We start from the raw sequence: 14,303 nt of genomic DNA, 5'->3' as shown, positions 1-14,303 counted from the left end.
GGCCCAGGGTATCTTCCATGCCTCAGGGGTTTCTGGCTACAGCTCCTGGTGGAATTAGCAGAAGTTATCTATTAATCCCAGAGGCATCCATCAACAGCCAGAGCCAGGCTGTCTCTTTGAAAGAAATTCACTGGCCCCTTGTTACCGTATCTAGGAAGTATCTAATCAGCTCTGAGCCAGCCAACGAGGGGCAGGGGCAGCAGAAGCAGGCTGCTGGGAGGATTGGGGTTCCAGCGTTAGCTGTCTGGTTTCTGAGCTGTCTGTTTTCTTTCCTCTTCCAGCTATCTTCCAGATCATACAGAGCATAAGGATGGGCATGTGAGAGGGCCGGGAAGTCGTACGCTGATGCCCTCCTGCTGGCAGGTGAAGGACCACTGAGGCCTTCAGCGGGTCTATAGGAAGCAAACAAGCCATGGGTTATACAGAGGAGGTCCCCCGTTCCCTCACACTCCATGGTGGAGGTCAGACCAAATTGCCTTCTCGCAGGACGTCTCCGTGCATCCGTATCCTCCAGCGGAAAGGACTCTGCTCTTCTGTTGGCTGATCGGAAGTCACGTGGGGGGCCCGGCGGTGGCCCTGGCGCTGTCTGTCTGGTTCCCCGGGTTTCACTGTGGTGTGCATGTGGCCCTCTGAGCGACCACCCCTTTACATCCTGCCAATCAATCTCTTCTGTGTCAGGAATTGGTTTTACAAATAAATGTCTTCATTCAACCTTAATACCACATGCGAGTTACAGAGAGAAACAGCAGAGGGGCTGAAGAGGGACCCGGCGGGGGGCGGGTGAGAACTGGGTTAGGCAATGGGGAACCAGAGTTGGTTTTATCAGGTCCCCACCCTGACTCCACATCATTGCCTGAATGCCCGTTATAGGCAGCTCTGGTGGTCTTGCTTTTGTTACACACTTGTTCTTAATAAGTGTGTTCATATATACTTGTGTATAGATGAATTTGGATATGTATTTAGCCCGTGTTTGGGTTTTGTTGTTCTTTTCTTTCTTCAGTCCAAAAAACAGGCGCCTATAATGTGTGTTAAGTCTGATTAGCTGTTATCTCCCTGTAGTCTGCCTGAAAACAGGCCAGACCCAGATGTCTCCCGCCTCTTGGTGAAAACCGTGCTAACACAGGGCCCAGCGGCTGACTGCACAGGTCTCGTCAGCACTCCGAGTGGGCAGCGGGCAGCAGACCATCTTCTCCCTCTTAGACTCCTCAGAGCCTCATAAAGCTCAATGTCACAGAAAGAAGTTACAGCAGGCCTGAGATTGCAGGCAGGATTAAGAACGGTTACCTGCAGCGTTAAGTATGCTGTAGTTACTTAATTCCTTCTTTGTATTGCTATCCTATTTTTCATTTTTTTTTTTTTCCCTAACCTTACTAGAACATTTAGGATGGAAGTTTTGGGAGTGGTTAGACTTCATTACATTAAGTGGCAAGTTTCCAATCAGGGCGTTTAGATCTCTTGGATCTTTGGTGATGCTTTTGAATGCTGTCCATCCTCCCACCTTCTGAGTTTCCCAACAGGCCCCTCTCCCCTCCATCCTCCTTCCTACCCCACCAAAAAGGCAACACGACGGTCCACGTATCAGCATCCCCATCACCCTTGGCTTCTGGAGTCGCTTTCTTGTGCACAGCTCTCAGGTGGGAATTACAACCTTGCCAGGTGCCCCTGGAAGGTGATCATGTGGTTTATCACCCAAGCCAGGATACTTTTAACACACACAAAAATGAGTATTATTAATAATTCTAAAGAGACACCAGAGTGACTAAACTGGGGCTGTTCCAGCTACAGAGAGCATGAAAGTCGTCATCTCAGGACATTGGGTTCAAACAGGTTTGGAAAACATGGCCAAGGCAGAAATAAGCAAGTTATCAAACCCAAACTGCCAGGTTTCCCCATCCAGAGGCAGAAGAGTAAAGTTCTTTTATGTTTTTCCCTGCTGCACCCAAAAAAGAGAATGGTACCCGAAGTTCAGGAAATATCCATGAACCACATGAAGAAATGAATGAGGAGCCCTTTGGTGGGTACATGATTTTGGCAGGGCTCGAGCCGTAGAAGGCAGAATAGAATCATAGAACTAGGCCAGGATTGGAATTTTGGTCCTCGGTTCTGGCCCATTGCTTTGTTTTCTGGACCTCAGTGTGCTCATGAGTGTGTTTAAAGATGCCCTGACATTAACAGGGCTGTTGTGGAAAGCAAACGGTACAATGTGAGTTACATTGCTTTTTAAAAAGTGTAAACACTATACATGAATTATATCCATAGTTATCTACCTATAATTGCATGTATAATCAGCCCACAATCTCATAATCATCTTATAATAGTCAAGATAGTCTCAGGGGGCCTGTACAAGGAACATTTTGCTTCGCATTCAACATCTTGCCCAATCTTAGGACATGCTGGGGCAGCATGAGTGCCCAAGATAGAGGGATGGATGGTTTGACTCGCTGGCCCCACTAATGAGAAAGTGTTCCTATGCACACACTGTAGTCAGTTCCACGTTTCCATGTATCATTGTTCTTTGTAGTAATATATGAATGTGGCCTTTAGGCAAGTCTCAAAAATGAATCTGTGCTCAAGAATGCCAAGGCATCTAGGAGATTACCCACTGTGCCAGCTTCTTTGAAGCCTGAGCTCCAGCATGGGGACTTATTTTTCCCAGCAACTGCCACAAACATACAAGGGTCAGCAAAGAGCAGCGCTGCTCCTGTGAATCAGTGTCATTATGTGGACAGAGTCACCAAACCTGATTTTCAGAGGACATCTCCATCTTTCAGGCCTCAAATTGGCTTGCATCCCTGATGGGGGCTGAGGCTACCCTGGGGGAAGTCATGCATCCTCAGTGAAACCCCCCCATCCCCATCTCTAACATCATGGCCACTCCCCGAGATGATGGCTTATTTGTGTTGGAAAAACTCCTGCTGCTTTCCACACTAGACTCTCCCCCGAGGCAGAGAGGGGAAAGTCGATGAGGTAATAACCCAGCTTGAATTTCGCTGCCAGTTTCGGGCACAAGGGCACAGGAGGAAGCCAGTACACAGCCTTCCCATGGCAGCTAGGCATCTGAGAACCAAGCAGCTGAAAATAGTCAGCGTATCTCCACAGCAAGGATGCCACCCTGGGCAGCATGTCCCTAGGGCCTCGAAGTGCCCGCCTCCATTCTGCCGCCGCCCCTGCTCATTGCTACTTTGTATCTTACAGGGTTACTTATTTTTGGCTTTCAGTTGCAAGCTTTGCCTAGGCTGTGGCCTTTAACGCCAGGATCTTCTCAAGCTTCATTGAAAGTCTTGGATCTGGCAGCCCAAGACACCACACACACACACACACACACACACACACACACACACACACACACACACACACCAAAATGACTAGAGCCTCCTTCCCGAAGGTCAGTTGGCAGTACTCAGGTGGTCACAGAAGCCTGGTTCCCCTTTAATTTCTGCTATTGAAACAGAGCAAGGCAGGGAGGGGCTAGGACAAATGCAGACAGTTACCTGGCAGACAGTTAACACAAAGGTGTGGGAGAAGTACCCTCCCTTGCATACAAAGGACTGAGACAATGCAGAGGGGAGCAGGGTGCTGAGACCTGCCACTGCAGCAGCCAGGCTTGTCAGGAGTAAGCCCCTCCCTCCCCAACCTTGGTCTTGACTATAGACGACCAGAAAGCAGACAGAAAAATGGAGTTTGAAACAGTCACGTTAAAATGTAAAGCAGCCCAGACAGTGTGACTTCAAGGTCAGGTGCGTTCAGAAGGAGATGGAGTGAGGGATCGTTGCAGGCCTCGGAGGGCCAAGGGCCTTTCTCCATTACTTAATCATTCATATCTGCAAAGAAGCTTCTCCCTCCTTCCCCCTCCCACACCCCCAAAGGAGGACAAGGCCCAGATGACTTATGGGAGCTGAGCTAAGGGACCTGGTTGGTGGGCTGAATCACACTGCAGCTTCTTCAGCGTGATGTCTCACTGCCCTGTGCCTGTTGCCAGGCGGGAGTCTCTAAGATCAGGCTTTTGTCAAATTGAGGGGGCTTCAAAAGTAGGGTTCCTCTCTACCTCTTGCCACCGCTCTTCTTTTCCCTCTGTGTATGTGTATGTCTGCCTCAGTAATAAAACCCACTGACATAACTACTCCTGTGTGCCAGAAGATTGTTACCAGCACATCAGATTGCTTAGCCTGGAAATCTATGGAAGGTCCTAGCTGGGTCTCTTTCTGCCTCGATCTCTGCACACACACACACACACACACACACACACACACACACACACAGACTCTTGTCCACACCAGTAAGCTGATCCCCTCTTGGGAAGAAGCTGTCTCAGAGCATGCGGAACTCCTTCCCAGGATGCATCTGGGGAGCCAACAGGAGAGCTCCAGAGAGGCCTCCTTCCAGACCCAGCTCTGAGCTGACGTTTGCAGGAAAGGTGGCGGCTCTGTTGCTGCTGTCTGTATCACCAGGCACCCCTGGGCGGAGGCTGTGTCCCAGCAAGGGTCCATCTTTCCCCTGCTCTAAGCAGGAGGGGGCAAGCAGAAGGGGGAGCTGAGAAACAGAGGACGATGCTGCTGTCCTTCTCTGGCAGTTGGCTTGGTGACAGCTGTGCTCCCTTGAGACAGGGAGCCTGGATTCTGTCCTGGCTGAGCCACTTCTGACCCCAGGATGTCTGGCAGGCCCTTTACTCTGTGGGTTGCTGTTTTTTTTCCCACGGGGGAATAGATTAGATCTATTTTTATTTTAGGAGCAGAATTGTCCTTTCCAACAAAATCAGAGGCACACACTGTGTCAAAATGTGTGACAACAGGAGGGGAGGAACACACACTTCCCTGCACACTTCTCGCCCTCCCCGCTGCACCAGCTCTGCCGGAGTTTGCCTATCCAATGAGCCTAGTGTGGACCCTACCTCGTACCTTACACAACATCCAGATGGGAGATGTAGCTGCGGGCCCTAGGTTGGCCTAGAAACACAGCAGAGACGGAACCCACCAGCCAAGCAGTGCAAGTCACTAGAGACATGATGATTAGGGTCGGTGAGCAGAGTGGACACTGAACAGGGACCTGAGATTGTTCTCCTGCTTCTGGGGGTGGCGCCTGAGGAACTGAAAGAAGGGCCTGAAGAGAGAGATTCTTGGACAATTGAGTTCCTAGCAGCATTAGCCACAGCAGCCAAGCAGGGATCTCCCGGGGGACAGCAGCCAGCAGCCATGAGGTAAACAGACAACCCAAGTCGGCATACTCATAAGCAGAGCATTATTCAGCCTTAAGCAGGCAGAAGGTTCTGGAGAGACCTGCTTCACAGATGAACCTGGAAGGCATGGTGCTGGGTGAAGTAAGACTACTTTTAACTAATCTAACTCATAGTCACAGAAAAGAGGGTGGTGGCGATTGGCTAAGAGGAGTGGCTGGGAGTCCCCTGATAAAGATGGGGATGGGGAAGCCACTGAGGAAATGGATTGTGATGATAGTTTCATGGCTCTGGTGAAGACAACTGCCCCAGATCTATCCAACTCAGCTCGGTTCAGAGGACAAACTTTTCCGTGCAGATCTTGACCACAATTAAACACAATAATTTTAAAGGCCGGGCTGGCTGGGCAGTGGTGGCGCACGCCTTTAATCCCAGCACTTGGGAGGCAGAGGCAGGTGGATTTCTGAGTTCGAGGCCAGCCTGGTCTACAGAGTGAGTTCCAGGACAGCCAGAGCTATACAGAGAAACCCTGTCTTGAAAAACCCGAAAAAAAAGGGGGGGAAGGGGTTCTGGGTTGTAACTCAGTGATGACTATACAAGGTCCTCAGTCGATCCCCATCTCTGACAAATGAGGATAATAATTTGGAGGATGGTATTAGGGATTGGACCTGGAGTTGTGAATTGCTGAGCAACTGCTTTACTACGAGTCACATCCCTCAACTTAATCATTAAAAAAATCTTCGTGTCAGGGCTAGAGAGATGCTTCAGTGGTTAACATCACTTACTGTTCTTGCAGAGGACCCAGGGTCAATTCACTCCCAGCATCCACATGGTGGCCCAACTGCTTGTAACTCCAGTCCCAGTAACCTCTTGCTGGCTCACAATAGTCCTTCCCTCCAGTTCTAGGGGACCTAACATCTTCTTCTGACCTCCATGAGCACCAGGCACACATGTAGTATACATACAGACATATAGGCAAAACACTCATGAATATAAAAAAAAAATCTTTCAAAAAATTTAATAAAACAATCAGAGTCTATGTGCCAACACATTGCCCACTGTTTGCCATGAGCTGAGGGGAGGTGACGAAGAGCTGAGACAGCCACTGTTGAGTGCCTGAGCTTTGCCTCTGGCTCTGGGAGAAAGCTACCTCATCATCTTCAATGTCTTAGGGTTTCTATTGCTGAGATGAAACACCATGACCAAAAAGGAAGTTGGAGAGGAAAGGGTTTATTTGGCTTATACTTCCAGGTCATAGTTCATCATTGGAGGAAGTCAGGACAGGAACCCCAGCAAGGCTGGAACCTAGAGGCAGGAGCTAATGCAGAGGCCATGGAGGGGTGCTGCTTACTGGCTTGCTTCCCTTAGCTTGCTCAGCCTGCTTTCTTATACAATTCAGGACTACTAGCCCAAGGATGGCTGGGCCCTCCCTCCCACATTGATCATGAATTGAGAAAATGTCTTACAGCTGAATCTCATGGAAGCATTTCCTGGACAGAGGCTCCTTCCTCTCCTGATGCCTCTACCTTTCATCAAGTTGACACACAAAACCAGCCAGTCCACTGGGCTTCTACCCATGACATCCTCTCAACGGATGCACCCTTTATTTCAAATTCATTCCTCTTCACCTAAAAAGCTACCTTCTCCTGAAGCCCCCCTCCTATTGTGTGGGTACACCACTAACTGTGTGTGTGTGTGTGTGTGTGTGTGTGTGTGTGTACAGTTAGTGGTGTACCCACACAATAGGAGGGGGGCTTCAGGAGAAGGTAGCTTTTTAGGTGAAGAGGAATGAATTTGAAATAAAGGGTGCATCCGTTGAGAGGATGTGTGTGTGTTAGCTGCCCTGCCCACACCCTTGGGGACTCACGTGCTTAGCATATCATCTACATTTTGATACATACGTACCTTATGTGATTCTTTTTTTGTTTCTCCTGCTAGAGCATGAATACAAGCCTATTTCCCCCCTGTCCTGCACTGCAGTTGTGTCTGACCTCTTGAAGGTAGGTAAACTAATCGTGAGTGATAAATTGGCAACAGCTTGCCAAGACTCCTTTAGAGACAAAGACTAAATCCCCATCTGGTCATAGGTCTATGCACCTAAGCTGGACTCCTTCCATTTCCCGCTCAGGAACCTTGTTTGAAAGTAACATCTGACTGAACGCAGAGTTTATAGATTTGATTCAAGATAGCAGCTAAAAAAAATATAACTCCCTGTGGCCGTTTTCTGCCCTTTAACTTGGCAATTTAGATATAAAGAGAATGACAGACAGGTAGTGAGTCCAAAGAGAAAATTGGAGTTGTTTACAGAACATACAACTCAGCCATGAACTGTACAATTTTGTGTCAGTCAGGCCTGTAGACCGGGATGGAGTTAGAAATGTTAAAAGACACTTGAGTTGTAAGTGAAGCTTAATTTAAGGCCCTGGCAATGCAGGCAGACAGGCCCATGTTCTCTGCCAGTCAAGCAAGGAACAAAACCAGGCATTGGCAAGGAGGAGCTGCTTGTGACAGTGGGCACAGAGCACAAGGCCCAGGCAAGCATCCAAGATGAGCTGGCTTCTTCAGGCTTGCTCCGGAGCCCACCGTACCTGGCCAGCACAGAGACCGATGGTTTCCAAGCATAAACTCTGATGAACAGGAACTCTAAAAACCACTGATATTAGCAGCTTGCTCTGTAAGAGCTAAAATTAGACCATTCTTAAAGCAGGCTGGACCTTTAAAAAGAAAAGGCCAGCACTGAATACAGCCTATGAAATCCTTAGGACAGCAATTGCATCTGTGGTTGTGTTTTGTTTTGTTTTGTTTTTGGCAAAGACACCAACTCCCATTAAATGCATCATCATTAAGATGCTGCTAATGATGCTGGGGCAGTGAGTTCTCCAGGATGAAGGGAAGAACAAAGGTCTCCAGGCCAATGCTTTCTAAGCTGTAGGTTGAATTGGCTTGTAAGCTATGAAATCATTTTAACACTCTGTAATGAGAAGTTAATTGAAAACTGAAATGGAGCAAAATTAAATAAAAAAATCATTACACTGTGTCTCACATAGTAAAGGTAAGCCCTTTCTCCTAAACATCTCAACCAGTGTGTGTGTGTGTGTGTGTGAGTGTGTGTGTGTGTGAGTGTGTGTGTGTGTGTGAGTGTGTGTGTATGAGTATGTGAGTGTATGTGTGTGTGTGAGTGTGTGTGTGTGAGTGTGTGTGTGTGTGAGTGTGTGTGTGAGTGTGTGTGTGAGTGTGTGTGTATGAGTATGTGTGTGTGCGTGTGTGAGTGTGTGTGTATGTGTGTGTGTGAGTGTGTGTGTGTGTGAGTGTGTGTGTGTGTGAGTGTGTGTGTATGAGTATGTGAGTGTGTGTGTGTGTGTGTGAGTGTGTGTGTGTGAGTGTGTGTGTGTGTGAGTATGTGAGTGTGTGTGTGTGTGCGTGTGTTTGGGTGTACATGACACATTGCAGTATGATGTGTCTTACTATGAGTTTTAGTCAAAAATTTTTTGAAAATTTCCTAGCTCATTTTTTATATAGTACTTACAATTCTTTTTTCATATAGTACTGTCTTCTTATATATCCAGCCAATGCTTAATCATTCCTTAATTCCCTAACTTATGGAATGCCTGTGTCGTAAGGCACTGAGCTAGGTCCTGGGACAATAAAGCTGAATAAAAGCCAGTGTTCAGTGAGGAGACTGGCAGAAGCCAGGTGGTTTACTGTTTAACATGAGGACGGGGTGGGAAAGCTTAAGAACACAGAGCCCCTCCCAGAATGTGATGGCAGGAAAAGACTGGAGAGGACAAGTGAAGGAAAGCCACATTCGAAGCCCAGCCTGTGTGGGAAGGCACCCAACAGAGAGACTGTCACCTCCAGTCCACCAGGCGTCCAGCAGCCAGGAACCTGCAGGAAAGTGTCTAGAGAGAAAAATCACTCAGCCCTCAAGCCCTGCTCCTGAGCCACGATGCCTAAGCTCAACAGAAGCAAATCGACACGGTCACATAGTCTGCATGGGCGGAAGCTAGCAGAGATGAACATGGATGGCAGGAGGAACTTCGTTGCCTCCCTGAAACTTGCGTTGGCTGGAGGTACATAACCGAACAGTCACAGTATATAACTTTTTACAGGAAGAGAGAAATTCCCGGAAACCCCTGGAAGGAGGAGGAAAGGTTGATTTCTGGAGAATCAAGGCCAGGGAAGCTTAGAGGAGACCCTGCTTCCCTTCCACCATTATCCACGTGGGATCTCAGAGTGGTACCCTGTTCTCCACTGCAGCGGAACCCCGGGGACCCCTGTGAGAGTGCCCTGTTCCCTGCTTAAAGTTTCCAGAGTCCTCCCTGGACACCTTCTCCTAGTGATGAAAACTGTTTATTGCCTCCCAATACGGGACACTAAGAGAATGCAAAATTACAACTACTGTCTTCCATTCCATCTCCTGGCTCTGGAGAAAAGCTCCACACATGGTTTGCTAAGGGAAACTGAGGGCAGGACACAGGCACTTCGGCTGGGATGTGTTTTATACTCTGGACTACTTTGTGTTTGAGTCTTGTGTTACCTTTCTGTTATAAGACCTGGGATAACCACCTTGAAGACAGAAGAGACCTCTTCATGGCTCATAGCTTTGGAGTTTCTATTCCACGATTGATTGGCACTAGTGCTTTGTGTCTGGGGTGAGGCAGTCCATTATGATTGGAGCAGGCAGCAGAGCTAACCTGCTCACCTGATGGTCAGGAGGCCAGAGAACTAGGTTCCTGCAATCTCCTTCAAGGACGTAGCTTCAATGACATAAAGACCTCCCAGTAGTTCCCAAAAGGTTTCACCATTTCCCAAGAGTTCACCCTGGAGACAAAGCCTCAGAATTGAAACTTGAGCTGGCATTTACTGTGTATGGGTTGATATGGTCTATCTCTGAGTGAGTTTCAGTGTCTGTCCTAGCTCCCCACGCAGAGGAAAGTGTGGATGTAGTGAGATGGGGATGCAAAAGGACTTGGTGGGTATGTGTCCTGCCTAGAGCCTAAGATACTTGTGAAAGGACGAATGTCACTAGGCTAGGCTATAACCATCGGCTTAGGTCAGATCATGAAACCCTTGGGCCAGGTGGTAACCTTATATGTTAATTATTGGCTGGGCAGTGGTGGCACACACCTTTAATCCCAGAACTTGGGAGGCAGAGGCAGGTGGATTTCTGAGGTTGAGGCCAGCCTGGTCTACAGAGTGAGTTCCAGAGCAGCCAGGGCTATACAGAGAAACCCTGTCTCAAAAAAAAAAAAAAAAAAAAAAAAAAAAAAAAAAATATATATATATATATATATATATATGAATATATATATATATGAAGGTGATACACATATTTCCTTTAGAAAGTTTGACCTGAGAGCTGTGTGAGCAAGGGATGGAAGGGTACAAGCCCCTGGATGGAAGAGAAGCTTGTGGGGGGCACATGGGTACCAGAACTCAGCTGGGCATAGCAAAGACCACAGAACAGTGCCTGGATCTAAGGTACATTGAATGAAGAGTCTAGAACGAGTATCAAGGGTTGGCTTGGGAAAGAAGGTATTTGGGACACACAGGGTCTTGTTCTCCTTGGCCCCCCCAAAAGTATACTCAGCTCCCCTATTTCTCTAGGAAGATAGGAGGTGCACAGTGAAACTCCATCTGAGCCAGCCCAAGGAGAAGCGCGATGATACATTTTTGTGAACATAGCAGGCAGGCTCTAAGGATTTCCTAACCAAACATTTCACAATCCTGACTCATATGCAGTCTAATTATCCTGCACCTTCCTGGAGATTAGTTCCAGGAACCCCTGCTCCCATAGATAGCAGAGTCCATAGCTGCTTAAGTCTCTTACATAAAATGGTTTAGTGTTTTCTTATGATTCATTACATCTTCTCACATGTGCTAAAGGATCTTTAGACTGCTTATCAAGCTCAACACAATGAAAATGCTATTCAGTTGTTATACTTCGTCATTTATGGGATCATGACCAAAAAAAAAAAAAAATTATACATGTTCAGCATGGGAGCAATGCTTTGTCCAAATACATTCTGTTGTATTGGCTGATTGAGTCAGTGGGTGAGGAAGCCATAGTTATAGGGAGGGGGGCCTAAATGCAGAGTTTTCTGAACTATAAATCTCTTTTCATGTAGGCTCGGAATTACCTTATAACAGGCTTGTAAATATAGTCACAAGTGAATAACTCTTTTTAGACGACCTTGAATTCAGACTTCCATCATGAAGCATACCCTGACTTCCTAAATCCCAGCACTGTGGTAATCCTTTGAATTCAAGAAAGTAGTTGTTGAAGATTCTGGAACGGAGGATGGGAAGAGTTAAGGAAAGAACATGGTCCCACTGTTTCAAAGTACAGTCCAATCTGGGAGTGGGGGAAGAGAGGCTCCTGGTCCCAATCACTGCCTGTGGAATGTTTGTGAGGGTTACCATGGCTTCCGGCCATTCTGAAAGTGCTTAGCCTGAGAGGCCCCACATAATCTTCACAGCTCAGTGTCTCTGAATTGTCACCATGTAACCTTCTTGCCTGTTATCTGTTTACTCTGCGGATGACTCATGACTAGTTGCTAGCCCAGTAACTTTGTAACCTTTTCCCTAGAATGTGTGGTTGTCACAGATTTGTGCCACCTTCAGCTTTCTCTTTTCAGGGCTCGACTTGCTTCCAACAATATCACTAGTTTTTATAAGTCTTATGTGAAGCGGCCATAGACAGCATTTCCTCATCTGCCCTAGGTAAATTTTCAATAAATGACCTCAAGTTCACTGTTTTTCTCATTAGTAAATTCCCACCTCGACTTCTACCTCTCCAGAGGTTTTCTCCAGTGAGCCCTGGCTTAGTAGCCACCTTTTTGGTTTCTCTTAGGTCACCATTTATCCAACTGCTGGCTGCTACTGTGTAGTGTGACCTCTATGAAGATGCATGGGGGGAGCCCAACAGATTGCCAGACAGCAAGCTCTCAGATCCATTCTCACACCCTGTCTTTATAGCAGGCAGGATGGGACTCTGTCTTCTGTGTCGAGCATTCTGGGTGAGGGGAAGCAGAGGCTGGAGAGATGGAGGACTGACAGTTTCAAAGGAGGTGAACCACACAGGGTGCTTCCACAGAGCAATGCTGGCCAGCCCACCTTGGACCACAGGAAGCTCCCTAAGGAAAAGGTTGGGTGAATTGAGCCCAGTCAGGATTAGGAGAGCAGAGAGAGAAACAGTTGTCCCAGCAGAGGAGAACTTTCCTTCAGTTCTCCATGCTAAGGGGGATGAAGGTCTGTGTGAGGGGCTTGGGAGAGAATCTGGGAGAGGGTCTGTGTGAGGGGCCTGTGAGGATGGAGACGTTTGCAATGGTTAAGTGAGTCACTGACAAATTTTAAGCCAGAAGGGATAGCCTCAAATGGATCTTTTCTTCTTTCACTGACCATTTGGAAGCCATTGGCTTAGCAGCCATTGTGGAACTGGGTATGTACTTAGGAGACTCATGTCATGGTCCCTTCTGTTCTCATTTTATCCCCTTTCCCAATGTCCTGGGGGTTTGTTTTGTTTTGTTTTTAAGATTTACTTTATTTATTTTATGTGTATGAGTACACTGTAGCTGTACAGATGGCCATGAGCCATCATGTGTGTGGCTTCTGGGACTTGAACTCAGGACCTCTGCCAGCCCCACTCACTCCGGCCCCACTCGCTCTGCCCTGCATGCTCCGGCGTAATTCACTGTAGCTGTCTTCAGACACACTAGAAAAGGGCATCAGATGTCATCACCGGTGGCTGTAAGCCACCACGTGGTTACTGAGATCCGAACCCAGGACCTTTGGAAGAGCAGTCAGTGCTCTTACCCGCTGAGCCATCTCACCCCCCGTACCCCCCCCCACATGTCCTGTTTTAATGATTCATACTGTGCTCTGGATATCTCTGTAAGCACCAGTATGTGTATGTATTTGTGTATGTGTATGTGTATACATATAGTGTGTGTGTTATATAGCATAGTACATGCTACATTAACATACTTACTCTCATAGACCCTGAGACACACATTCAGAACCCTGTTTTGTGGAGGAAACCAAGGTTAACTGAAATACACTAACTTGTCTTTTTTAGAGACATCTCATTCATTATGAAAAGTTGTTCAACACCTCTCTTCCCCAGTCTGTTGTATTCATGAGGGTAGCCATTAGCATAGGTGTCCGTTGTGGTCACAGAGCTTGGGACCACATATGAACTCTCAGAACCAGTGAGGAACAGAACACAGGCTCCCAACTCCTGGACAGAGCACCTTTGTTCCACCTGCTACCCCCAACCTTGACTACGTAGGCTCTGGGCCTGCTGTAGATGGAACCACCTCTGCTTGCATACAGACATCCCTTAACACCAGAGCCCTCATGGCTCTCTCAAGTCCAACCAAGTACTTGGAAACAGGCTTTGGAGCTAGATTCCAATCTAGCCAAAGAGTCAACATCACAGAGAACATAACACAGGCTCAGAGGGAGCTGGTGGCTCTTCAGAGTCACAGAGCTGATTACCAGAAAGGTCCTCACTCAGTGGCGGTTGCCACATCCCTTGGAAACATACCCTGTGGTGCTTAAGAGTGTGACTCCATTCATCTAAAAGTGCAAAGAGTACATTTCATTTGGCTTGCTTCTAAAACTAAACTATTGAATGTATTTAGATAGGAGAGGTGAGAATTTTGGTTTTTTTTTTTGCTTTCTTTTGTTTTCGAGACAGGGTTTCTTTGTGTAGCCCTGGCTGTCCTAGAACTCACTCTGTAGACCAGGCTGGCCTCGAACTCAGAAATCCACCTGCCTCTGCCTCCCAAGTGCTGGGATTAAAGGCAGAGAATTTATTTTTAAAAGATTTTGAACTACAGTCTTTAGTCATACAATGTTTACTTAGTAGTAAACCGAGAGAGCATTCTTATTTATTTTATTTTATTATTTTAAAATTGTTGTTGTTTAGAGACAGAGTCTCTTGTAGCCCAGCCTGGCCTGAAACTTGCTGTGTAGCTGAGAGTAACCTGGAACTTCTGATCCTCCTACTTCCATTTCCTTCCCAAAATTATAGTTCTGTTTTATGTGGTGCTGGAGATCAACCCCTGGGCGTCATGTATGCTAGGCAAACACTCCACCAACTGACTATATTCCGAGCCCATGAGAAAAC

General features: G+C 47.3%; 1 protein-coding gene across 1 annotated transcript in view; it reads left to right on the top strand.

Annotated features, from left to right (window-relative positions):
* The window catches only part of Serp2 (stress associated endoplasmic reticulum protein family member 2), a 24,833-nt gene extending 24,113 nt beyond the window's left edge, over nucleotides 1–720 (top strand). The window contains 1 exon segment of the mRNA XM_031361908.1: nucleotides 282–720. Coding sequence (XP_031217768.1) covers nucleotides 282–322 — 41 coding nt within the window. The 3' untranslated portion in view covers nucleotides 323–720.
* The last annotated feature ends 13,583 nt before the right edge of the window (nucleotides 721–14,303 follow it).

This window comes from Mastomys coucha, unplaced genomic scaffold, assembly GCF_008632895.1.
Source record: "Mastomys coucha isolate ucsf_1 unplaced genomic scaffold, UCSF_Mcou_1 pScaffold9, whole genome shotgun sequence".
In the NCBI taxonomy this organism is placed as follows: Eukaryota; Metazoa; Chordata; class Mammalia; order Rodentia; family Muridae; genus Mastomys; species Mastomys coucha.
This window is presented reverse-complemented; position numbering and strand designations above follow the sequence as displayed.